Below are 25465 nucleotides of genomic sequence, written 5' to 3' on the forward strand. Positions count from 1 at the left end.
TCTTTAGCTCACTCCGCCACCCCAGTTCAGACATGACCATATGCAAATCAGTCTGACCCTGTGCCTCATGGAAACAGTCCAGCCCGAACTGCCAAGCCATGTCTTCCCTGGACCGGAATCAAGCTTCCCAGGACCGGTTTCTGGCATTACAGATCTCTGTACTGGGGTGAATGTATGACATTGTTCTGCATTCTGTCCATCACCTGTTGTTTTTGCTTTTGTCACCCCGAGTGGGACGGGTATGCGCAGACGTGAGTCCAGTGCTCTCCATGCCACTGGAATCAAGCTATCCAGGCTGATGAGGGCTGAAAGCCCGAAACCGGTCCTTGGATACTTGTTTCCAGTCCAGGGAGTAAATGGCTTGGCAGTTCGGGCTGGACTGTTTCCATGGGGCACAGGGTCAAGACTGATTTGCATAGGGCTGGGTTCAAACTGGAAAGGCATGGTGAGCAAAAAAACGATGGATTTAGGCCCAGATTTCTGTACTGGGGTGAATGTATGAGATTGTTCTGCATTCTGTCCATCACCTGTTGTTTTTGCTTTTGTCACCCCGAGTAGGACGGGTATGCTCAGACGTGAGTCCCGTGCTCGCCATGCCACTGGAATCAAGCTATCCAGGCTGATGAGGGCTGAAAGCCCGAAACCGGTCCTTGGATGCTTGTTTCCAGTCCAGGGAGTACCTGGCTTGGCAGTTCGGGCTGGACTGTTTCCATGGGGCACAGGGTCAAGACTGATTTGCATATGGCTGGGTTCAAACTGGAAAGGCATGGTGAGCAAAAAAACGATGGATTTAGGCCCAAATCTCTGTACTGGGGTGAATGTATGAAATTGTTCTGTATTCTGTCCATCACCTGTTGTTTTGCCCCTATCTCTTTCATGCTTCAAGAATACAAGAAAGTCACTTTTAAGCTTAGTCTTAGGAATTGCCAATATGTTTCCCGGACGTTTAAAACAATCCTGCAATCCCAGCTTCTCCAATTGATCTTGCAGATTAGAGAGCCATGGGATTTTTTTAGCATGATCCAATTTCAAGCAATCTAAAATTATGTCACGATTCAGGGCTGGTTCTTTTTTTACCCAAATGCTGCGCCAAAGCATCAATGGTGCTAATTGAATACGAAAAGATAGTGGGGTAATACCTAGTTCATTATGACACATAGTGGCAGGGGTGCATTTGGGTAATGTCAACACACGTTTTAATATTAAGATCTCTGCTCCTTGGAGGCCCGATGTATTTGAGCAGCCCCAAACTTCAGCGCCATATAGTGTAACAGCGCAGGTTCGTGCTTTGTAAATATCAACAATTACTTTTATGGGGAGAGAACCTAGTTTTTTTGTAAATCAAAAACTGGCCTCCATATTTTTGTTGAAGCCCCCAATCCTGGCATTGACTAGGTGAGACCAGGAATTTTTTTCATTAAAAAGAAAACCCAAATAAGAAAAATTTGCCACTTCACATAATATTTCATTCTTTATATATAAAGTTTTAGTCTTAAAGGGAACCTGTCCTGCTACCAAGACATGTGACTTGGCAACATTTGTTTTTAACCCAAGATCGCTCATGAATTCATTAAAACTAGTTAAAAGCCTTTGCAAACCCACCCCAGTTCTCGACATTAGGACACAATCATCCGCATATAACAGGGCTGGTAAAGTCCTGTAGTCTATTGTGGGGTCATCAACAGTTCCAATTCTGATGTGGCTTTCTAAATCATTTATATATAAACAGAATAGGAAGGGGGCGAGTACACATCCCTGTCAGACCCCACAAATCCATAAGCATTGGCTTGGTGACCCCATCTCACACAACCATCTCAATGCAAGGACTTCTGGCAGCGGACGATGGGAGACATCAGTCTGAATCTAGCTCAATATGCAAAATTATTGTGGGATTCATTAATAAGGGAATGCCTTTGCCCTTGTTATATGGGGTTGTAACATGTTTCTTCAGACAGTTTTACCTACAGAACTAGAGAAGGGATGAATGGGTTTTTAAACAGTAGAGCTTCTCTGCGGAGAGCATGCTTGCGATTGTTAAAGTAATTTAATTTCACCTCTATGGCATGTCTGCTTTAAAGAGACCATCCCGTGCTGAGAGTCTTGCATCCTTAACAGTCACCAGCAATAGGTGTTCTAGATTCTTCCTGTGCTGGAGAACATGTATTTGGATTTTGAAACCTATTGCGGCATCATGGCCACTTTCAGCCTCCATACCCACTACTGAGTTTTTTAAACGTTTTTTTTAAGGAGTTTTATATAGCGCAAACTTGACCCAGTATCGGGTATCAGAGCGCTTTACACGAGCACCAGTTGCGTAACACAAGGACACATTCATTTTTTTGTTAGGCACGGGGAGATTAAGTGATTTGCCCAAAATCACAGGATGTTCAGCGTAATTGCTGAGACTCGAACCTGGTTCCCCAGATTGGAGGTCGACTGCCCTAGCCGTTAGGCCAACTACTCTCCCCAAATTTCGAGTTTAGATGGTGAGACCTATTATGACATCATCCAAGTGTGACAGCCACTTTCAGCCTCCATCACCACTACTGAGATGAGGGTGTGAGACCTATTATGACATCATTCAAGTAGTGGATGACCACTTTCAGTCTCTATACCCACTACTGAGATTAGAGGGTGAAACCTTTTAAGACATCATTCAAGTGCGACGGCCACTTTCAGCCTCCATTCCGACTACTGTGATTAGATGGTGAGATCTATTATGACATCATTCAAATGTGACGGCCACTTTAAGTCTCCATAGCCACTAATGAGCTTGTTAATTCTAAAAAAAAAATTGGACCTCTTGCACTAGTTGCCCTTGTCACGCATGCAGTAGTGATTTCAAACCAATAAATACCTTTGTCGCCTTTAAAGTCCTCAGTGAAGGGAGTATGGGGCCTGCCCGCAAATTCTTCAGAATGGGTGATCAGAGCATCCCTGCAGGCTTCATATCCATTCAACACCACCATAGGTGTGCTGCCTAACCACATAGTGATGGTGTTCCCATATGTCTTTGCAATCTGTAAACACAAACGTAAAACAGAAATCTTGTGAACAACATTGGAAGAGTCTAGGCAGTTGAGAAGATGTGGGTGATATATATAGCGAGAAACTAAGGGGCTCATTATGATAGCGGAGAATCCGCCAGATTCACCGCCAAATTGCAGCCATTCTCTGCCTGCCATATTATCCGATTGCCTGGCGGACCCGGAAAGCATACCCAGAATGGTGTCGGTGCCTAGCAGGGACCGTCCGCAATATTTGGATGCTTCATCTTCGCCAGCAGTGGATGGCTGTTCAACCGCCATTCACAGGCTGGCAGAGATGGACTTCGGGGGTCCGTTGTGGGCCCCTCTCTCATTGGGGGAGGTGTTGGTGCACTGGGGGGGGTACCATTTCCCTGCACCATGTGGCAGGCACCGCATGGTGCCTGCAATGTAGTGCAGGGAAATGCCAGACCTTCATGTTTATCATTGCGGCGGGTGCTGCAGCCTGCAGCACCCCCACAATGGTAAACATGTCCAATGTGACTGCCACCGTGGCGGTCACATTGTAATTCCATGGTCGGGATCGCCACCAAATAGGCAGGTGGTTCCAATTCCCGTCCGTCCGCCATCGTAATGAGCCCCAAAGTGTTGTTGCAACTGAGAGGAGGATCAGACCACGGCGTGAAGATTTATTCAAAGAGCTTTTTTGCCTGAATTGTTATTTGACAAATGAAAACTGCTAATACAGCGTGACTCATAAAAACGCTTGTAACCATTGTCCACACAGTACCAATAAATGCCTGGATTACTTACCGGTATTCTTCATTACTCCGATACACATTCCTGGTCCCTCTACTCACTGTTGCAGTTGTGAGGCCAGCCTCACACCAGGCATTCATCTCAAGCTACTTTGTTCAATGTCTATCATACAATACCCATCCCGTTAACTATTAAATAAGAATGCAACCACAAGCCATGGGAGAAATCCCATGAATTTTTGGCAGCATTGGTATTCAATAATCGCACATCCATTGAGATCAACACAGTAAATGTTCAGTAAATCAACATACAATTGAAAGTCCAAGATGCAAAATATTTTTAGAAATGGTGCTCTAAACCAGGGTTCTCCAATGAGTAACTCATGAGCTACTGGTATCTCTCCAGCTACCAGTGAAGAGCTCTCCTGTGATCAGCACAACCGACTAAAATAGATTTTGGTTGGTTGAATTAATTCATGGTAACCAAATTTGAGAGTGCGTATTCAAGATGTCTATGAGTGTATTTTCAGAACTTGTAAGCTGATGCTTGCTGAGTTTCAAAACAATATTTAATGCTGATATTGGAGTGTAAATCGTGCGGTATTGGTGTCGTGGTGGGCCTCAGCAAGGCCTACCAGTGCTGGGGGTTCACCCATTTCTGCACAAGTCCTCAGACCAATAGAATAGAAGTTGGCACAGAAACTGAAATATAAAACAAAAGCTTTATTAAACCTCATGAGGTGGAACTACATTCACACAACACCCTTCGGTAGTGTAGGAAGTAGCACACTGAGCCAGAAGGAACATGGACCTTTTGTACGCACACAGGGGCTCAAAAGAAGGCGGTACAAGTACAAAAAGAAGGTTTTATGTACATAAAAGGTCATACAGAAAAGGCACAGTCAACAAGAAGGAGGAGCTAGCAGTTGCTGATTTTAGCAAACACAACCTGACAGTTACAGACTAAGAACAACTGCATGGACAGCTGCAAGCTCAACTGAGCATGTGCAAAGAAGAAGAGGCTAAATATAGATTGTTCACAGGCAGTATACAAGAGCAAACAACAGTAAGGAAGGACAGAGCACATGGTGAACACATGGTAGCACATGGCAGACAAGATAGCTGCCGAAAACAAGATGGCTTCAGCTAGATGCTAACACCGATCACTGTCAAATTACAACACTTGGGGGGGGGGGGACTTTTTACTAATATTATTACCTTGGTGCCAGAGGCATTGCAGCTGTTATGTGTTACCTTACCAATGTATAGCGATTCGATATAGACAAAGCCTTTTTTACATTAATGCTAGCAATCCTACCTGATCCACTGAAGTAATCACTCTTTAGCAATCTTGCTAATGGTGGCTACTAATGCGATGTGGTCACTATTACACCACTAATAATATTGATAGATCGGGATGATTGTACATAAGTAGTACCTATTACAGAAAAGGTTGGAGACCCCCTCTCTAAAGAGTGTCCTAACACCCTGCTACCAATAAGGTGTATAGCTGATTGTAAACTAGAATCAAAACCAGGCCTGGGCGGTGAACTCTGCTCTGTTTGCGGAGTTTGCAGAGTTTTGCGCACTCCGCAATGTCAAGTTGGTGAGCGCGAGTGAGGAAAGTCCACTTCTGGGGGAGATTTCTCAACGCAGGTGGTCGGATTTCTCAACACGGGACGTCGCGGATGACACACATTGAGAAACCTTCTGTTCACATTGAGACAGCTGCCGCTCAAGTAGAAAATCTACTCGAGCGGCAGAAAAGAAGCAGCTCCCTCCAGCGCTGTGCATGGTGCCATTCATGCTGATTTTACAGTGTGGGACAAACAACAGACAATGAAAATCAATGCACTCTGCTGCTTGCAGCTCCGCATAGCGCGGTGGAGTTTTTGTGTCACAGAACTCTGCGAACTCCACCCAGGCCTAATTCAAAACACAGAGCTACTCTATGACACTTGAGCATACAGAACTCAATTCAACTCTAATATTGTTCAAGAACACCATCCATGCGTTTTCTTTATTCTTTATTTTCAACACTAGTACTACTAGTATTTTCAACACTTCAAGCATTGTGGATAATCTTGAATGGAAAATACATAAGTTCAAACACATGTGGTAGCCAACATGTGTTCATACCTCCCCCCAGGAAGCTAGAAAGCTTTCTCATGGCCAGCACCCGTAAGCGGTCAGTGGAAAACTTTGGGCCAGTGTGGCAACTTTCTGAATTTGCCATTGACTCAAAAGTTAAATTATTTTCGACTTGAGCATCAAGTCAGGTTTATTCAATGCTTAATTTGTCAAAAAAAATATAAGTGCCAGGGCTCTTGTTAGGAGGCTACTGCACCACACATTATTCTTGCTGTGCTGCCAATGATAGTAACAACACAACTACTAATAATCACAATCCAACAAGTGTTACAATTCGGACTATTTCAGGCCCCGAAAGCTATAAGAATGGCTTGGGCCGCAGGTAATAGTCATTTTTAATGTACATTGAATGAATAATTGACTGTTGTTGTGGTCACCTCTAAAGTAGCCAGACAGCGCCACCTGTCACAAGCTCCGGTGTTGACAATTAAGTGCTGGTGCGGAGCACCAGAAGCCACCGGCTCAAATTACTCACTGGGTTTAATGTAACGATTCTTTTGATACCTTGAAGTACCAACTTTAGTAGTCCCATTCAGACGTTAGCACAGCTGAGTTGTCATGTGTAACCATGTACTTGCCAATGGAGCTATTTGACTTTCTCCAGCCAAAACAACAAGTTGGGGTTTTTACTGTTAGAATGTGTAAAAACACATGTTCTAACTTTAAATATACTGCACCCTGCCGTGGGGCTCCATAGGCCTGCCTTAGGGATGGCTTATATATAAAAAAAGAAGGTCTGGACTTTGTCATTATTTTAAATGCCAAAGTCGAAATAGCAGTTCAGAAATTGTTCTGCTGGTCAGCAGTGGCAGGCTGGAAGCCATGCTTTTATGATATCACAAAAGGTGCTTGAATGCACAGAGTAAACTTAGAGCAACCTTCTTATGTACTGGTTGGCAATGCTCACTATAGACTGGAGGTATCCAAAAGATATTGGAGGGGTCATCTGCTTCATCATCGGGGTAGGTGAATATTACTGTAGCGGGTTCACGCCCGCACAACTGTTTATGGTACATTTCTTGCCTTCAGAATCTTTGTACCAGAATGTGAACCCCGGGACAAATTTAACCTGCAATGCATAACAAAAGTAGATTGTCTAACACAAGTCTCTGCTGCAAAAATATCAATGATAGAAACACCACCCCATTCTCCACATGAGGCAGCCATGCCCCCGGGATAGTGAGAGTGAACAAACCCTAGAATCTCAGGACCAGAATTCACATAGAAAATAAAGATCATTAGCTTAAAGTTGAGTAGAAAGCTTTCTCACCTCCATAGCCAGAACAACAGTTATAAACAATCTATTACACTTGCTATAGTCAGCCGTTCTAGAAAGGTAAGTTTTAGCCGCCTTAACGACATCATGCGATTTCTCATGCTATTCATCCTTGTAGGAAGACAAACCTGGAAGACTTATCTTCTGTGAATTTTGAAAAGTCAAATTTACCTTTGGAACAGATTGTGGCCCCCAACTTAGCATAATGCTAGATTAAAATTTCTGATATAAGGATGGTAGGAACATGAATGCAGTTAACTCTCTTATCCATTCAGCCATCACTATGGCCTCAAGAAAGACAACCTTCAGGTCAGAAATGTAAAGGAAACCTCTGAAGGCTCAAAAGGAACTTTCCTTAAGGTATCCAAAACTAATAAAACAGTCCCATTTAGGAAAACATACTCATTATAGGTCTCAGAACTAGAAAACATTAATAAGCAGAAAGACCTTATTTTCAATTTCAGACAGAACCTTCCATGGAGTATGAAAGACTTTACTGGCTGCCCATTGTACCTTCAAAGCGGAAACGGGCCAATGTTTGTCCAACCCACCCTGTAAAAATGGTAAGATGTCCTATACCCACACCACTTTGAAAACAAGGCCCTGTGAGGGCTATATACCCATCTAGTGGATTCCTTCCTTGAGGCTTGAATGGAATTAGTTACAGAAAGAGAAACATCTAACCTTATAAGCCCTTCCCTTTGAAATTTCACACCGCCAACCTTAACCGCTGTAGAATTGGAATAAACAACAAAGGACAAGGCGCAGAGAAAGAAACACCTCGTGGCCCAGAAGCATCAGAAGAGACCAATGCTTTCTTGGCCAATACAGGCAAACTAGAACTACTTCCACCTGATTTACCAGAAGGCGAAGGATTAGGGAATGGGAGGAAATGCATGGAAGATATTTTTTGGCCATTGACAAAATAATGCATCCAGTCAAAAGGCTAGCTGAATCTGGTACCTCGAGAAAAACTGAGGCAGGAGAGCATTGAGGTGATCCGCAAACAAATCTACTTCTGGGTTACCAAACATTCAACATGTCTTTTGAAAGGTCTGAAACAAAAGCCTCAGACTCTAAAATGATGGGAACACTCTCCTCAGGGTATCTCCTACCTTATGTTTGTTCCTCTTATGAGTGGTCTGGAGCGTATAGGGGGACGGTAACATGGCCACGGGCAGTGTTACCTGTTTCGCCTTGATTTTCGTGCGGCTGGGCTTGACTGTGCATGCGCCCATAGCCACTTCCTGGAGGGCCTTCAATTTTACAGAGTGCCAATTTATTCACGCATGGTAAAACCAGGGGAATTTTCTTGCACCAGGTAATTGAGGTTCCAGGAACACCAGGGCACACAGTACAATGCACAGGTATGTGGTAAATGCAGAAAAGCCTGCCTATCACCTTTCTCACTAGAACTAGCTGTGTGACCTCTAAACTGTAGAACGTTAAAAGATAGAGGTCAGCAGTTAGGTCAACAGTGAGGTACAAACAACTGAGCCTTTCTGTCTACCAGCAGCTACAGTGTCCGCCTTGGGCACAGGGGAACCTGAAGATGAGAAAACACCTTAAGGCAGCAATTAAAGCAGACCCACTTACCAATTTTGATTCATACACAACCACATTACGGAGAAGCAGAGGCTGTGTTTGGGGCCCCCCATCAGGGATCCCTTTGGTGCATGACCTCCTCCCCTGTTGAGAGAGCTCAGAGAGGGAGAAGAGAGAGCCATAAGGAGGCAAAGAATGGAAGGACAAAAAGAGAGGTAGTGCGAGGGGAGGAAAGGATCAAGAATGGTATGAACATTTTTCCAGGGCTGCTTTTATTTCCCAGTCCTGCTCATTTGTTGCCCCTGGTTAAATGGCAGCTGTGTGCAGCAGCACACAACACATGAGGGGAAAACAGTCTGTGTTCACCAACAGGACAAGGTGTCTGAGTGTTCTCTACAGTTGTAGGTTCTACAAATGATTGGTATTTTTTTTTTTTTTTTTTACAAATCACTTCCTAAAGCTGAGCACAATCTTCACAAGGAACAAAAAGATTGCAAAACGAAGTTGTTGGACGTGGACCTTTTTGGCTAAAGTTCCCTTAACTTTTTGCCTTCCCCTTAGACCTTTTTTTTGACATGGTGTTTCCAACTTAGATGCTTTGAGAATCTTGCCACTGCTGATCAGTGTCAAAGAGCAAGTGCTCGCTGTAAAGTGTAATGGTAATTGGTTGTCCATAATTGGTATATTTGTTTTACTAGTAAAGTCCCTAGTGAAGCGCACCAGGTGTGCCAGGGCTGGTAACACAAATGCTACAAGTGGGCCTGCAGCACGAATTGTGCCACCCACACCAGTAGCCTTAAAGAGAGAACTCAGGCCTGCCACTGCAGTGCCTGCACGCAGTTTGTTAAACCGTCTTGTTGTCCTGACAAGTGCACCCACTTGCCAGGCCTTACCCTTCCCTTTTTATGCACATCAGACACCCCTATGGTAGGTCCAGGGTAGGTGAAAGTTAGGACATGTACTGAGGTGTGTACCATGTCCTTACAGTTAAATACTCTCCATTTAGTTTTTCACTGTTGAAAGGCCATCTTGCCCATAGGACAGAATGGGGAAAGCTGTGTAATGTGTTTCCAGCCTATCTTCCCATAGGCTTAAGATGGAGAGGTGAAGTTTAATATACCCAAATTCACAATTTAATAACACATCTTTTTGTGAAGATGGTTTTTGCATGGTGTGTTTAGAAACCACACTTTTAGAAGTGGCTGGTTTTTTGTGTTCTAACATTTCTGTTTGTCTGGATTTGAATGTGATAGGATCTGGGGAATGTCTTGACCCAGGGGAGGAGGTGAGACAGCAACAGGCTGACCTGCATCTGGATGTAGGGGGGAGGAGTAGCCCCCGGAGGTGACGAGTCCTGGTGTGACGCGATAAAACAATGGACCCATCTCCTGCTGAGTGCTTGAGGATCCAGATCCCTACTATCAAAGGAAGAGGGTGTTACTGGCAGGGAGACACCCAGAACTGGTTTGGACAGGGGTCCGTGCCCCCTGAACACAAAGACTTCAAAGACATTTAGGGGTATAACTATGAGAGCTGAAACCCCTGTACTTTGGACTGATCAAAACTGAAAAGGATTGAAACTACTTTGTGGTCAAGAGGAACCTCTGCCAAGGACAAAACAGCTGAAGAGACTAAAGGAAAGGACTGACCCTTGCTGTGTGTTCTGGGCTGGCCTGCAGTTTGCTGATTTAACCAAGGAGAGGCTAAGTGACTTTGTTGTGTGCTGTGTCCCCCTGCTGTGTCCTGAAGTAACTTGTCCCCAAGGGCCCGAGGAGAGCTGGCTCCCTGTTGTGGAAACTCAGGAATATAAAAGTTTCCAGAGGTGTCTCAGCGACGCTGTGTGCATGTGCTTTTTGCAGCCTGAGACCTTCGTAAGAACTGCCTTGTGATCGTGGGCACCCGGAATCCAAGTGAGTCTCAGCGATGCTGTGTGCGTGTGCTTCGTGCAGCCTGAGACCTTTGTGAGGATTGTCCTGTGATCGTGTGCACCCGGAGTCAAAGTGAGTCTCAACGACGCTGTGTGCATGTGCTTTTTACAGCCTGAGACCTACATAAGAACTGCCCTGTGATCGTTGGCACCCAGAATCCAAGTGAGTCTCAGCGACGCTGTGTGCGTCTGCTTCATGCACCTAAGACCTTTGTGAGGATTGCCCTGTGATCGTGTGCACCTGTTGTCCAAGGGAGTCTCAGCGACGCTGTGTGCGTGTGCTTTGTGCAGCTTGAGACCTTCGTGAGGCTTACCCTGTGATCGTGTGCACCCGGAGTCCAAGTGAGTCTCAGCGACGCTGTGTGCGCGTGCTTAGTGCATTCTGAAACCTTTGTGAGGATTATCCTGTGATCGTGTACACCCGAAGCTCAAGTGAGTCTCAGAGAAGCTGTGTGCGTGGGCTTTGTGCAGCCTGAGACCTTCGTGAGGATTGCCCTGTGATCATGGGCACCCGGAGCTAAAGTGAGTCTCAGCGGAGCTGTTTTCGTGTGCCCTGTTGCAGCCTGAGACATTCGTTATTACCATCTGCCTGGCCCAGCATCCCCAGAGGAGCTCTGCCGCCGGACCGAGCCTGTCTTTGCTAAGGAGGGACCTTGAACCATCCCTGTCAAGGGGGGGCGGGGGGTGTGCGGTTCCACTGCCCATGATCAACAAAGTCGCATCGGAGGCCCAATTCATGAGGAGAGGAGAGTGAGATCGTACCCCCAGGAAACGCTCAGCGAGCGTGCGTGTGCCGCGCCTGGGGCAGAGTGCGGGCTACAAGAGGGACGCTTTCGGCCGTTCCTCACTTCGCAGCGCGAGCCTCCGCTGAAGTCCGTATTGCGGCCCTTACTTGCTGAGGAGTGGCAGTACCGGGGCCGGAGTGTGGAGCTACACTTTGTTCTACACCATACCCGTGCTGGGGGCATATTTTGACAGTAGTTGACTGAGAGTCAGAAGGTGTGGCATAGAGATCATCCAGAGCACTGTGATCGGTGCCGGAGTACATTATTTTGGTATTACGAACTGCCTGATTGTTGCATTATGGATTACATCATTTTGGTATTCCGAACTGCCTGATTATTGCATTACGCATTACATCATTTTGGTATTACGAACTGGCTGATTGTTGCATTAGGCATTGCATTATTTTTGCATTACAAACTGCCTGATTGTTGCATTACGCATTTCATTATTTCTACATAACAAACTACCTGATTGTTGAACTACGCATTGCATTATTTTTGCATAACGGACTGCCTGATTATTGCATTACAAATTGCATTATTTTTGCATAACGAACTGCATTATTTTTAAATCATGAAGTGCCTGATTCTTGCATTACGAACCGCATAGCATTGCATTTTTTACTGCATTGGATCATATAGAATTGCTCATTTATACTGCAGGAACCTACAAGGGCTTGCTGGCCTAATAACCGGCTGGGTGAAATATTACAAATACGCATATGTTGGATTTTTATCGTGCAGTCTCGTCGTATATATTTTTATATAAACATATACTTGTTTTTTTTATTAAACTCGTGTGGAGTCCATTTGTAGTGTCATCATTGGGTTACTGAGAGCGGGGATTGCAAATACTTTACACAATTACCTTGACGATAAGCCTGGCTGCTCTTGCCAAGTTACCGAGGGGGTGAGCAGGAGCTGTCTGATAAGGTGTCCTTCCTTTCCCTGACGTAGAAGCAAGGGTCCCTATTTGGCCTAATGTACCTACCTCAGCCAACTAGAGACCCCCAGTTCTAACAGAAATGTATTTTAAAATTTGAAAAAACAGCAGACAACTTAACCTGTAATTCTTACACTAGGATTCCAACATACTAGAAGAAGCTTATATGGAAAGGGAAAGAAACTAACCACTGGGCTCCAGCTGCGGGATTCTTAGGCATGTTTACAACAATACTAGATATGTGGAGAGAAAGTCACCGCCTGCTATCCAGGGAACAAAGGAGGCAAGAGATCTGAGGCGAACAGCTGGTAGCAGTGTGACTGGCATTGCAGTACCTCGTACAAAAATAAAATACAGTGTTTACAATACACTTACAGAAGCAGAGCACAAAGAACTAATGATTTGAAAATGCACTGCCATCTCGCTCTTAGCACCCAGTATCAACTGGAAACCATTTACATATTGTGGTATCTTCCACTGCTTCTCTCCCCCGGTATCTCAGCTGACATTGGAGCGACTCGCGGTGACGTCATGCCGAATGTCACCGCGACCAGCGTTCTAAGTCGAGCACCTGACGGAGTGTGCTGTGGCTGAGGTCGCTGATGTTCGTAGTTACTTGAACCTAAATAAATATCCATCTAAGCACTGAGTCTTCGTGTCTGGTCATCTATAATGCGGATGTTACACTGGCGACGAGGATGGGATCTTTAAACAGCGACCTCAACACGCTTGTGATGTGAAGAAGTTGGAAAAGGAGATTAACTTCCAAGGCGGTGTAAGCAGACTGAAGGGCTGCGGACGAGTAAGAAAGGAGCGACGGCAGGCTGACAAAAGGGGCGACAGCTGTCACACGGCGGAACCAAGTAATGAGGGAGAATTGCCGTACCGTGAGTAAAGTCAGCTGTGTGCGGGCGGACTGTGCTGTCACCTGTGCGTGAAGGACGGACAGTGTATGAACTGATGGACATCACTTGAGAGGGGATTCTGGGAGTGGATAATAGCGGAGGTTCCACATCAACAGGAAGGAGCGCCGGCCATAAACGTCGCTATAAAGGGGGCGGACTAGAGTGCCTGAAGTGTCTGCAAGAGTTTTGACAAAGTGAAGAGTGGAGGTGCTGGCATCGTGAGGCGGAAAATTAAATAATAACGTGTCGGGGCATTAGCATCTTTCTCCCCGAGACTTTCTTTAACACTGCCCTGACAGCGTGTAACGGCCGTGGTTAACCGGCCCTGCTCAGCGCTCGAGCCCAGGCCGTTCAGTGTGCAACGAAGGTGTCGAGTGGTGCCAGCGCGCGCCAATAAAAGGGGACCCCATTGACGTACTTTGTGACCGGGACGATCATATCGTCAGAAGAGAAGCCCTCACTCCCTGTGTAGCGCTAGACCTCACCTGTGGCCCCCCCTATGATCCTTCGTTTTCTGCTCACTGGGAAGTGATACTCTTTGAAATCTCCGATGTGGTAAGGAGGGTATCGGCTTGGTAATCCTCCTCAGTCTTGGAACTTCCTGGTTTTTGAGCAACAACTGGACAACTATCAAGCTCGAATTCGCCTCAAAGTTAACAGACTTGCCCACCACAGTGCCACCCTGTGGTTATTATGGTGATCGGTTGAATTAACTGTGAGAGTGCAGTAACTGTGTTCTATTCAGAGATATTATCTGGTTAATGTGTATGTACTGTGTTGGTTTATGGTAGCCATTCACTCTATTCCTCCGTGTATTTCGCAACACTCATTACAAAGGTTTCTCAGTACCTAGGGGGAGGCTTCAGTATAGCTGTAAGCATGCAGAGCGTAACGCCCCCACCATTCCTCTTGACCAACCCAGGGGAACCTGCAATTCAGTGGAAAAAGTGGAAAAAGGTGTTCTTAAATTATGCTACTGTGTGTGGTCCAAATCTTGGGTTAGAGAGGAAAGTGGCACTGTTGGCTTATTACCTGGGAGCAGAGGGGGAAGAGGTTCTTGATCACCTCCCAGACCTAGGTGTGCAAGAAGCGAGGGGTCTAAATGAACTAGAAATAAGCTTGAAGAAACTAGATTTGCACTATCTCCCGAAGACTAGCACTATAATGGAGCTATATCATTTTGGGAAAAGGGTACAGAAGGAAGGGGAGTCAATAGAGGATTTTGTCTCAGACCTTAGGAAACTAGCTGCGACATGCAAATTTGGTGGTGCAAGTGAGGAAAGGATCAGGGACCAGTTTGTGTTGGCATGCAGGATGGAACGGGTACGGGAGGAATTGTGGCTTAAGGATGACCCACCCCTAAGAGAGGTCCTAATAATAGCCAAGCAGGTAGAACACATGCTACAGTGCGTCAGTGAAATAAAACAAGGGGAGAGGAGAAGCGAAGACAAACCCAAAGTAAGCGAGGTTGTGACTGAGTTGGAGGCTGTGTCTGTGATCAAGGGCCAGAAGATAGTGAACAAAGAACAGAAAGAAGACAAACCAGGATGGTCATTCAAGGGTGCCTGTTACAGGTGCGGGAAGCACGGGCACATGGCCAATGATAAAGAATGCCCCGCCTTCAAGTTCACATGCAACAAGTGTGGAAAGAGGGGCCATTTCAGGCAGTATTGCAAAAGCGGACAGGGATTCAGTAGACAGGGTAAGGACCGAACTAACACGGTTTGTGATGAAATAGTTGTGCAAGTGGAGAAAGGCCTGGTCTGCAGCCCTAAAGACACTATAAAAGTAAAAGGCACCGAGTTGGAAGCACTGTTCGATTCCTGTTCAAGGATAACAATTATCAGTGCGAAAGAGTTTTCACGTGCATCCAAAGGGAAGATAATCTTGAAGAAAATGGATGTGAGGCCTGGGGGATATGCAGGGCGCCCTATCTCTATGAAGGGTTACTTTTGGGACGTAATCGAATACAAAGACAGAACAACAATGTCCAAAGTGTATGTGTCCACTGTCGGTGATAACATCCTGGGTTGGCAAGCACAGAAGGAGTTGGGGGTATACCTGAATCCTAACAGCAATCCCCAAATTTTGATACAAGAGGTACAAGAGCCGGAAGAGGGTTTAGTGACAGAGTTCAAGGAAGTATTCAAGGAAGAGCTAGGATGTTTGAAGAACTACTGCCACAGGATCAGATTGAAAGAAAATGCGAAGCCGGTAGTAGCCAAGGTCAGGAAGCTACCCATTGCCATCCAAGAAGCGGTGAAGACGGAACTTGAGAAATTGTGTAAGGCAGGAGTTATTGAACCAGTTGAAGCAACAGAATGGTTGGCACCCATCGTGGCTGCACAGAAAAAGGATGGGTCGGTTCGGCTGTGCATCGACCTTAGGGCCTTGAACAAGGAGGTTGTGGTCGACCGCTTCCCGCTGCCCAATATCACCCAGATGATGAGCATGCTAGAGGGCGCAAGAGTGTTCTCCACTCTTGACCTTACCTCAGCGTACTTCCAAATCAAGCTTCATGAAGAGTCGTAAGAACTCACAGCGTTCGTGACACCCATGGGCGCATACAAGTTCAAAAGGATGCCGTTCGGGTTGGTTTCTGCGGCAGCCGTGTTTCAGAGGCTCATGGGAAACATCTTGAAGGAGATTCCTGGGGTTGCATGCTACCAGGACGACGTCCTAGTGTTCGCCAGAGACCATGAAGAGCATGACAAGAGACTGAGACAAGTGCTAGCCAGGTTTAGGTCACAAGGACTGACAGTGAGGAGAGAAAAGTGCGTGTTTAGGTGTGCTGAACTGGACTTCTTGGGACACAAAGTGACTGCGGAAGGAATCCGTCCCAAGGCAGAGCTCCAGAACACCATTGTAAATCTGGCGCCCCCGAAGAGCAAGGAAGAGATCAGGTCTTTCATGGGAATGCTAGAGTTCTACGGAAAATTCATACGGAACCTCGCAGGGAGTACGCATGCCATCAGGCTGTTGTTGAAAAGGGAGACAGTGTTCAATTGGAGTCAGGAGTGTTAGAGTGAGTTCGAGGACGTGAGGAATGCTCTTGCAGAAGCACCCAGTTTGAAGTCTTACATACCAAATCGTACGACAATAGTCACCACGGACGCAAGTGCCAAAGGGCTAGGGGCGGTGCTCACACAAGCAAGCAAAGACGGAGAAGAAACTATAGCCTTCGCCTCAAGATCCCTTCAGAAGTCAGAAAACAACTACTCCATGATCGAAAAGGAAGCCTTAGCAGTGTTCTGGGCGTTGAACAAATTTAGGGATTTCCTGTGGGGCACAACGTTCATTCTTCGCACTGACCACAAGCCATTGGTGGAGGTCTTCAGTAAGAAGGGGCTGGATGCGATCTCCAGTAGGATCAGGCGTTGGGTTGTTGGCCTCCAGGAGTACACTTTCAATGTCGAGTATGTCCCAGGAGCTCAGAATCTGGCGGCAGACTGCTTATCGAGGCTGGTGAAAGATTGTGATGGGAATGAAGCGCATGACAGAATGGAAGATGATTTGGATAATCACCAGATGGAAAAATGTTTGTGCCATCCAGAGAGCAATAGGTGAAGAAACTTGGAAGTGTGCACTAAAGAATGACGGAGTCTTGGATGAGATGTGTAAGAGAGTAATGGACGGATGGAAACATGAAGATAAACGAGTGGAGGCTCTTCGGCCATTCTGGATTGTAAAGGATGAGTTGTCCGTGGTCGACGAATGTCTGTTCAGGGGGACGAGGTTGGTACCTCCTGTGACGGTGAGAGAGAATCTTATTGACATGGCTCACGATGGCCACCTGGGCATCACCAAGACCACCCAAAGGCTGAGAGAAGACTATTAGTGGCCGAGCATGGACCTGGCGATTGAAAAGAAGGTGAGAGACTGCATCCCGTGTAGCATCAGCGACAAAGTGCTGAGGCAATTGACACCTCCAATGGTGAGCAGACCACCGCCATCAGGACCCTGGGAAGAGTTGGCGTTGGATATCGTGGGTCCATTGACAGGAGAAGTGCCCACGCCTTATATCCTGGTGCTCATGGATCTGTACTCCAGATGGCCAGAAGTGAAGTTGGTGAGCGAAATCACAACTAAGATCGTCATCGAGTTCCTTCAAGGACTGTTTGAAAAGGAAGGATTACCCAGCAGTCTACTCACAGATAATGGAGTACAACTGTGCTCGAAAGAGGTGGAGGATTTCCTTGGGGAGAGAGAATCACACACAAGCGGTGTGCCCTGTACCACCTAGAGACTAATGGCATGGTAGAGCGTTTTAATAAGACCCTCAAGGAGAGTATCCAGTTAGCCAAGGCCAGCGGCATGAATTGGAAGGAAGAAGTATGGAGGCGCATAGAAGCATATAGGTTCACCCCACACCAGACGACGGGAGTCACCCCGTTCGAAATGCTCCGAGGAAGGATTCCCAACACCAAACTGTCACCAGGGTGGATGGGGTGGCGTAAGGGTTGGTCAGACCACTCCAAAGAAGCGAAAGGATTAGTGAGGCAGGAAAAAGCAATGGGGGAGAGGAAAGAAAGATTCGACAGGCTTAACTCTACACGGGAGGCCGGGTTCCAAGTAGGTGATGACATTAAGATCAGGACACCCACTGGCAGGGCAAGTTGGTCAGGATACAGTAGGCCCACAAAGATCACAAAATTGTTCAGGAATGCTGTAAAGACCCAGGAAGGGAAGATTTGTAACCTGGGGAGAGTAGTGAAGTTTTGCCCACCCGGTCAAGGTTCAGATAGAGGCAGTAAGAGGGAGGACGACTCCGAGGGGAACAGTGGTCACCTTCCCAAGAAACGGTGGTCGGACCCCCAACCTGGTGGAAGGACTAGCCTGAGAATGACCAGACCACCCAGACATTTTGAACAGTATGTAATGATGTAATTCTTCTGTAATACTTGGTTGTTATGTTCTATGTTCATTGTTTTTCCCGCAGGGGAGGGGGATGTGTGGTATCTTCCACTCCTTCTCTCCCCCAGTATCTCAGCTGACATTGGAGCGACTCGCGGTGACGTCATGCCGAATGTCACCGCGACCAGCGTTCTAAGTCGAGCGCCTGACGGAGTGTGCTGTGGCTGAGGTCGCTGGTGTTCGTAGTTACTTGAACTCAAATAAATATCCATCTAAGCACTGAGCCTTTGTGTCTAGTCATCTATAATGCGGATGTTACACATATCTCTTCTTTTCTTTGACGCAATGCCCAATATCCACCTGTGCGCTTGTCATATGCGAATTTGCAGCATCTGTCTGCATTTCTACAGCCTTTTAAGCGATCTGACTGTGCCGCCGGCTAGTGTCACACATCTCCCCTGTGCATGCGCAGCTCTGAGTTCACAGCCAGATACTCAATGTATCGAACGCAGGACCCCTTGTCTCTAAGCATTCACGGTTTACAGTAGTGTCTTTGTATCTCAGTGTGCCTAGTCTAACATCAGAGTCTTTCTAGCTTTGTGTCTTTGTAGCTGAGCATGCGCAGTTTGCAACCAAGCTCTTTGTATCTAAGTGTGTGCAGTTTTTGGTAGTAGGTGTCTTGTCTAAACAATTTTTGGTAGTAAATGTGGAATTATGGTCAGAGCTGTCAACTAGGAACTGGGGAAGCAGATTCAAGTCCCGCTGTGAGCGCAATCGCATGTGATTCTGGGCAACTCAATCTCTCCTCACCTAACAAAAAGCTGCAGCTGCGCCTGAAGAAGAGGTGACAAGCATGGGTGGTGACACACTTGCCCATAAGAAAGAAGTTCTACCAAAGCGGATGAACATAAGTGCTTTGGCCATGAGATACGGATAAGAGAAGCACACGAGGAACAAGAAATAGAACACTACAACCAATAGAAATGGAGGAAAAGTAAAGTGCAAAGCACACAAACAAATAAGAAGTAAGGGCGGAGTGTAAACCCGTTTTAAGATATGTTAAATACAATAGATTTCACAAGCACAGCACAAGTGCTGTGCAGGCAAAACCTAAAAAGATCTCTTGCAGAATCAAAACATGACTGTACACTGGGACTGGTACATGGATGTTTTAGTAGGACAGAGGATGTGCAGATAATGGCTGCTAGATTAAAATGTATCTGAAGATATTCAGGCCAAGATGTGGAAACATCTGGATTGTATTAAAAGTTTTTTTTAATTGCAAGCAGTTAAGGTAGAATGGCTGAATATTCCTGTCTGGTGGGAGAAGAGTCAGATGAGGTAGGAAAACAAATTGTGCAGGCACCCACTCAAAGTCAAAAAGTAGCTTTATTCGATTTAGTTAGAGAAATCATAAAAGCACAGATAAAAATTCATACCAAACATTGATTTAAAAAAATTCATATAAAACTAAGAAAATACCGCGTGGTAGGCAGGAGAAGTTTCAATTCATAGTAGATCTGCATCTAATTACACTTTTTAAAAACATGGCAACTAGGTACATGGACATCTCATCTTCAAGCATTCGCAGTTTTAATAATGCCAGTCTGCATTGTCTCAGGCCCCATCGCTTCAGTAGAAATTTTAAATATTTGTTCCTAGGCAATGTATAAAATTTACAAAACAGGGTACAGTGTATAAGTGACTGCTGAGAAGTGTCGTCACAGGGCAAAGTATCAGATCTTTTAACCATATATTCTGTTCCGGAAACGTAATTAACCTGAAGAAATTCCCCCCTCTAAAACGTGTCAGTAACATCCTGGTATAACAACTGTGGGTGCATACCAAATAATTCTGAATCCCAGGTTTCTGTGAGACTATAAGATTCTCCATCAATGACACCTTTTTTCCCTCTAGCTGCCATCGTTTAGTCTCTAGTAAGACGAGGCAAATCTCTTTCAGTTTTTTCCTTGTTATTGTTGCTAGTAGGGCCGGGGAGTCAAAAAATTCAGGGTATCCGATTTCCTTCAAAAAATCCTTAACATAGCTAAACCAATAGATGTTCAAAGCCCCATGTAACTTAAGACAGTCCTGTATTATGTTCGCATAGTTGAATCTCTCGGGTATCTACAATCCCCCAGACTCCTGCACCATATGTTGCAGTTGAAACACATTTAGATTTGTAAATCTCTACCAAAATGTGTACAGGTCTGCCCCCTAGTTTGTTAGCAAAGTGTGAACTGCCCCAATCGCACTGAGAAAATGCTCATTTTCTCGTGTGAGCGGCTGCCGACCATGACCCATTCTTATCAAATATGATCCTCAAATAGGAGAAAATGTTGGTTTGTTCTATCTTGGACTTCGCTAAGGAAATCTTACATTGGATATTTCTTTTGTGCGTACAACACATGGTGAAAGTTTTCCCAGTATTAATTTTTAGCCCCCTCTTACTCATATAGTCTGAGAAGGAACTAAATGCTTTTTGTAGTCCAATCTGGGTCCTGGCCATTATTACCGCGTCATCGGCATAAAGTAATATGGGGGCAGGATTACCACTTATTTGAGGGAAGTCCTGCTTTTCATCCATTAAGTGGGTTGCCACGTTATTTATATAGAGATTAAATAAAAAAGGTGCTAGGATGCAACCTTGGCGTACTCCTTTTTTTATTGGAAATTTTCTGGAGCATTGGCCCCCTTTGCCAAATCGTACTTTTGCACCTGCTCCCCGGTATAATTCTCTAATAAAATTCAAAATGTTAAGATCGATGCCTAAGTGTAACAAGGTGTCCCACAATATTTCGTGGCTTAGGTAATCAAACGCCGAGCTCAAGTCGACGAAGGTTAAAAAAAGATTGCCTTTTTTAACTGCCACATATTTACCAATAATTATTGCCAGATTCAACCCTTGTTCCACGGTGCCCAACCCTGCTTTAAAGCCGTATTGAAACTTTGAGAGAGCTCCCGTGTCTTCCGCCCATATCTGTAGTCTATTTAATATGACTCTCCCTGCTATTTTCATCAGGGAGTCTAACAATGAAATGGGCCTATAACATTTGGGATCGTTTCGGTCACCCTTCTTAAAGATGGGGACCACAATTGCCTCCTGCCATGAGTTTAAAAAGCCTTTTTTATTACTACTGTTTAAGACATTGGTCAGAAGGGGTGCTCATAGATCCACGTTTATCTTGTATATGTCTACGGGTACCCCGTCCGGCCCCGGTGCCTTACCTGCTGCACTTTCTATGATAGCTGTTTCCACTTCAGGTAACGAAAAATATATATCTAATGGCAATAAACCCTCTGAATTCTTCTCGGGCGTTTGAGCTGATACTACTTCATCGGCCCCAACTAAAACATCTCTTTCATAAAGTTCTGTAAAATTAGTTACCCAGGAAGGTTCATCAATAGCCATCTCTATATTGTCCGTTAGTCTATCCACAAAAAAAGGTGCGTTTACCGCCTTCCAGAACCCAGTAGTGTCTTTCAAGATGTAGGCTTGGTGGAGAGCTTGCCACGCTTCCTGTTTAATTGCCTGATTCCGTTTTTTTATAGCTTTGTAATAAATTGCTCTGGCCTTTCTTATTTCGGGGGGGGCGGGGGGGGGGGGGTCTTCGGTTCACTTTTAAGTATTTGCATCAGAGCTGCATGCGCTTTTCTGCAGTCTAAGTTGAACCAACCCTTAACCTTATTTTCAGAATTCTTCTTCAAAGTACCAGACAGAGCCTTACTAATTTCTTCAGAGATGCTACGAAATGTGGAAATAACTGCATTACAATCTCTGGCTTCCGCTAAACAAGTCATGAAGTCTTTATAGTTATTTTTTACCAGGACTGCAAGAAAATCAACAGGGTCTGCTCTATTCCATTTTATGGAGTAACCATTTAGTTTAGCTAAGGTTAGCCTGTGACTATAGAGATTATCTACAACATCATTGTTCTTGTTATTATTAGAAGAAAAGTCCAAACATAGGCTGATCGGAAAAGGATCACTTAATACGATATCACTTGTTTCAAAATTAAAAATATTGCAATAATAACTATTTGATACAATTATGAAATCGATCAGCGTATTACATCCTCTGCCATTAAAAGTAGGATTAAATGGCACTCGGGGATTACATATTTCATTTGCAAATCCTAAATCCAGTGCAGAGAGTAGATTATTAATGAGTTTCCCTACAATAGTATGTGCAAAATGAGTACAGGGCTCCCCTTGTTGATTATTTACTCCACATGCGCCAGAGTGGCTATTTACACACAGATAGCAGTTAAAATCCCCTGCCCAAATCACACAAGAGTCCTTCAAAGACACATCACAGAGATTATGCATACAACTTGTGATATCATCTAGTACATTTGTTACTTCACTCCTTGTGATATTATTATAGAAATTAATCAAGTTAATATATTGATTTCCTCCAATATCAAGTGACATGAACTGATAATAATTTGACTCCCTAATATCTTTTTTAACCATGATGTTAACAGTATTAGATATATAAATGCAAAGTCCCCCAGAGTTTCTACTCCTCATCGTTTGCACGGCAGGGGTATAAACGGTGCGAAAACCATTTATGTGAATGGCTTCCCGCTCCCAACACTCCTGGAGGCAAATAATGGAAAATTTATTCATGAAGGACATAAACAATGGATCATTTATTTTGCTGGATAAACCCGCTACATTCCAGCAAAGTAAAGTCAGAAAATCACTCTTGTCTACACATTTACTTGTGATATTGTCCCCCTTAGGGGAAGCCAAACTATTGTCATAGGTAGTAAGAGCCAGGCTAACTTTTGAGTCCTGTTGTTGGTATGTAATAATTTGTTCTTGATCAACAGTTGATTACGGGGGAATCGAGTTACAAGGATTAGTTGTCATATAAATATCATTTTCTAGTGCTTGCCCAAAACTCCCTTCAGCCGATATCACGTGTATAGCTTGTGAATCCTCCTGGGTAATAACCATTCTATCAAAGTCCTCAGTTATATTATTTCCTTTAGCAAGGTTTTGGTAGCCTTGATAGCCTGGCACCTCCCTAGTTGTTCTGTATTCTCTATTTAAGGGTAGTCAGTCTACCAAATCGAGGCCACTAAACCTATTTTGGGTTGATATCTCTCTCCAGTCAGATGCTATTGCACGCTCTCTATTTTCCCCTCCATTGCGAGCAGATTTCGTGACCCTGGTCCAGTCGCCATCAGGGTCAAATAAGTAGGTTTCTGGGTAGAAGTATGCGAGTGGTCGGGCTTCTATAGTTGATCTCGTATTTTGGTTACCCCAAGTGCAGATGTAATCAACTGTACGGGGGTCCCTAAAATTTACCACCACACAGTCCCCGGGAATTGTTTTTGGGCTATTCCCCACCCAGGGAATTCTCTGTACCATCAGTATCTCGCTTGTTACATGTGGACAAAGTGTTCGATTGGCATTGAGCCAATATGTCACCTTGTTTTTCAGAGACATATATGGTTCATGAATGGAATTATCTAAACGGGGACACCAGTCAATACAATAAGGTACAGGCTAGTTTCTGGTGGTAAATTGAAACTAGAGCCCGTCTGCTGTTTCCCTCCAATTGGCACCCTACGGGGCTCTCTATGAGGCGGTTCAGGTGGAGTAGGTCCTCCCGTAGGCTGCAGACTAATGTTCGCAGGTTCTTCCTGTGTTGTTAACAATAAAACAGTAGGGGTATTTGAGGTCGATAACTGGGCCAATGGAGGGGGTTTGAGAGGAGCTTGCGTTTCTGTAGGTTTATTTCCCCGAATGGTACCCAAACATGTACTTTTTACTTTTATCGCATCTGACAAACCCCTGTAGTCTGCTCTAACTGGGAGAGCTGTTTCTCAATCTGTGACAGTCTAGATTCTAGGGGTTCAAGGGAATGTTTTAACAGGGCTCCCAATTTTTGTATTAAGGGATTATCTTCCACCTCAATTCTACCAACGATGTCCTCATCGCCTCCAGTGCACGAGTTTTGATTGGATTTAATCGGAGAGTGATTAACGTGCCTAGTCGGGGTCTTCTTATTAATTTCCACCTTTGACTTAGAGGAAATATCACTCTTACCCTTGCCTTTCGCTACCTTTGGTTGCCTACCTCCAGTTTCTGTCGTATTAGCTCTCTTTCTCTTAGGGAATGCGCCCTCGCTTCTCTCCCTTAGTATTCTGGTGTTTTGTATCTCAGGGGAGTTATTAGCCATAGAAATGTGTACAATCTCTACTGTTTCAGATGATAGTGAACTATTTCTGGACATATTATTAACATGTTCATTAACAATGGGAGGACAGTGTACAAGGGCTTGGATATCGGTAGGATTGTCTTTTAGAGCACGTACGGGCGTACGAGCTGTCGCAAAATGGCCCATAGAGGATCTTTTTGCTAATACCAAATCTTGCGACACCCGCCGTACCATGAGGATTATTCCTTTATCGATTACCGAGTTCGCTCTAACAATGAAATTGTCCAAGGTACCCATTAATGTTTTCCCTGCATTAACTGAGTTACTTCTATTTTCACGTCCAGGCATGTTAATGGACATAATAGTTCAAATATGGATCTATGAACAGGAAGCAGTTATACCAAATGTAATACCTATATGCACAGCAAGCGCCAGAGGGTGGGCCCAGTCCGGTCTCACTCGGGCTCGAACGGGCTACAATGGGCCCGCCCTTGGCCCGGGCTTCGCCCGCGCGCGTCCCGCGGTGCGCGGTAAATGCCTAAACTAAAAGGAGGCAGGGAAGTGGCGGGAAGAGGACCAGCTGCGGCCGATCAAAGGGCGCTACCGCCGCTGGTCCTCGCAGTCCCGAAAATTATGCCCAGTCTCCAACAATGAGGCAGAGTCACTTTCCAACTTCCTTAGTGGGCAAGCAAGGCAAACAGGTCCCGATGAATAAGAAGCTCCACATCAGCTTTTAAAAATAACAGCAACTGCTGCGAGTGGCACCCTCCTCGTGCCATGGACAGCAGCCTCACTCCTGGTTTGGCTTCACTGACCATAAGGGAACATAACTACTAGAAATCACCAGAATTGCATTAAAACATTTACCTAGTGACCCTGTAGGTGAAAGCCTTGTAACAAAGTGCTGCCATTGCACGGCTTATCAAGTGAGTGTGATTTATGCATCTCAAAAGTAAGAGAATTGCTCTCTATATTTCAAAACCCTAGAGGGCATTGGCAATCTCAGGCAGTGTGGCTTACCAGAAAGTTTTCCTGCCTTGCAAATGTCAAAGTATGGGTGAAAATTCTATTTGCTCACATGTATGTGACTGAAATCTCAGGAACTTCCAACCAATGTCATAAGTCTTATAATCCTGATTTAATGAATTTCTTTCAAGAA

At 45.0% G+C, this 25465-nt stretch overlaps 1 protein-coding gene across 1 annotated transcript in view; it reads right to left on the minus strand.

Annotated features, from left to right (window-relative positions):
- LOC144790707 (cytochrome P450 2J2-like) overlaps window positions 1-7172 on the minus strand; it is an 83148-nt gene extending 75976 nt beyond the window's left edge. Inside the window, exons 1-2 of the mRNA XM_078665427.1 lie at window positions 7167-7172; window positions 2858-3020 (exon numbers count right to left, since the gene is read on the minus strand). Of these exons, the coding sequence (XP_078521553.1) occupies window positions 2858-3020; window positions 7167-7172 (169 nt within the window). The remainder of the gene's footprint in view (window positions 1-2857; window positions 3021-7166) is intronic.
- Window positions 7173-25465: the final 18293 nt, after the last annotated feature.

Source organism: Lissotriton helveticus, chromosome 11 (genome assembly GCF_964261635.1).
Source record: "Lissotriton helveticus chromosome 11, aLisHel1.1, whole genome shotgun sequence".
Classification (NCBI taxonomy): Eukaryota; Metazoa; Chordata; class Amphibia; order Caudata; family Salamandridae; genus Lissotriton; species Lissotriton helveticus.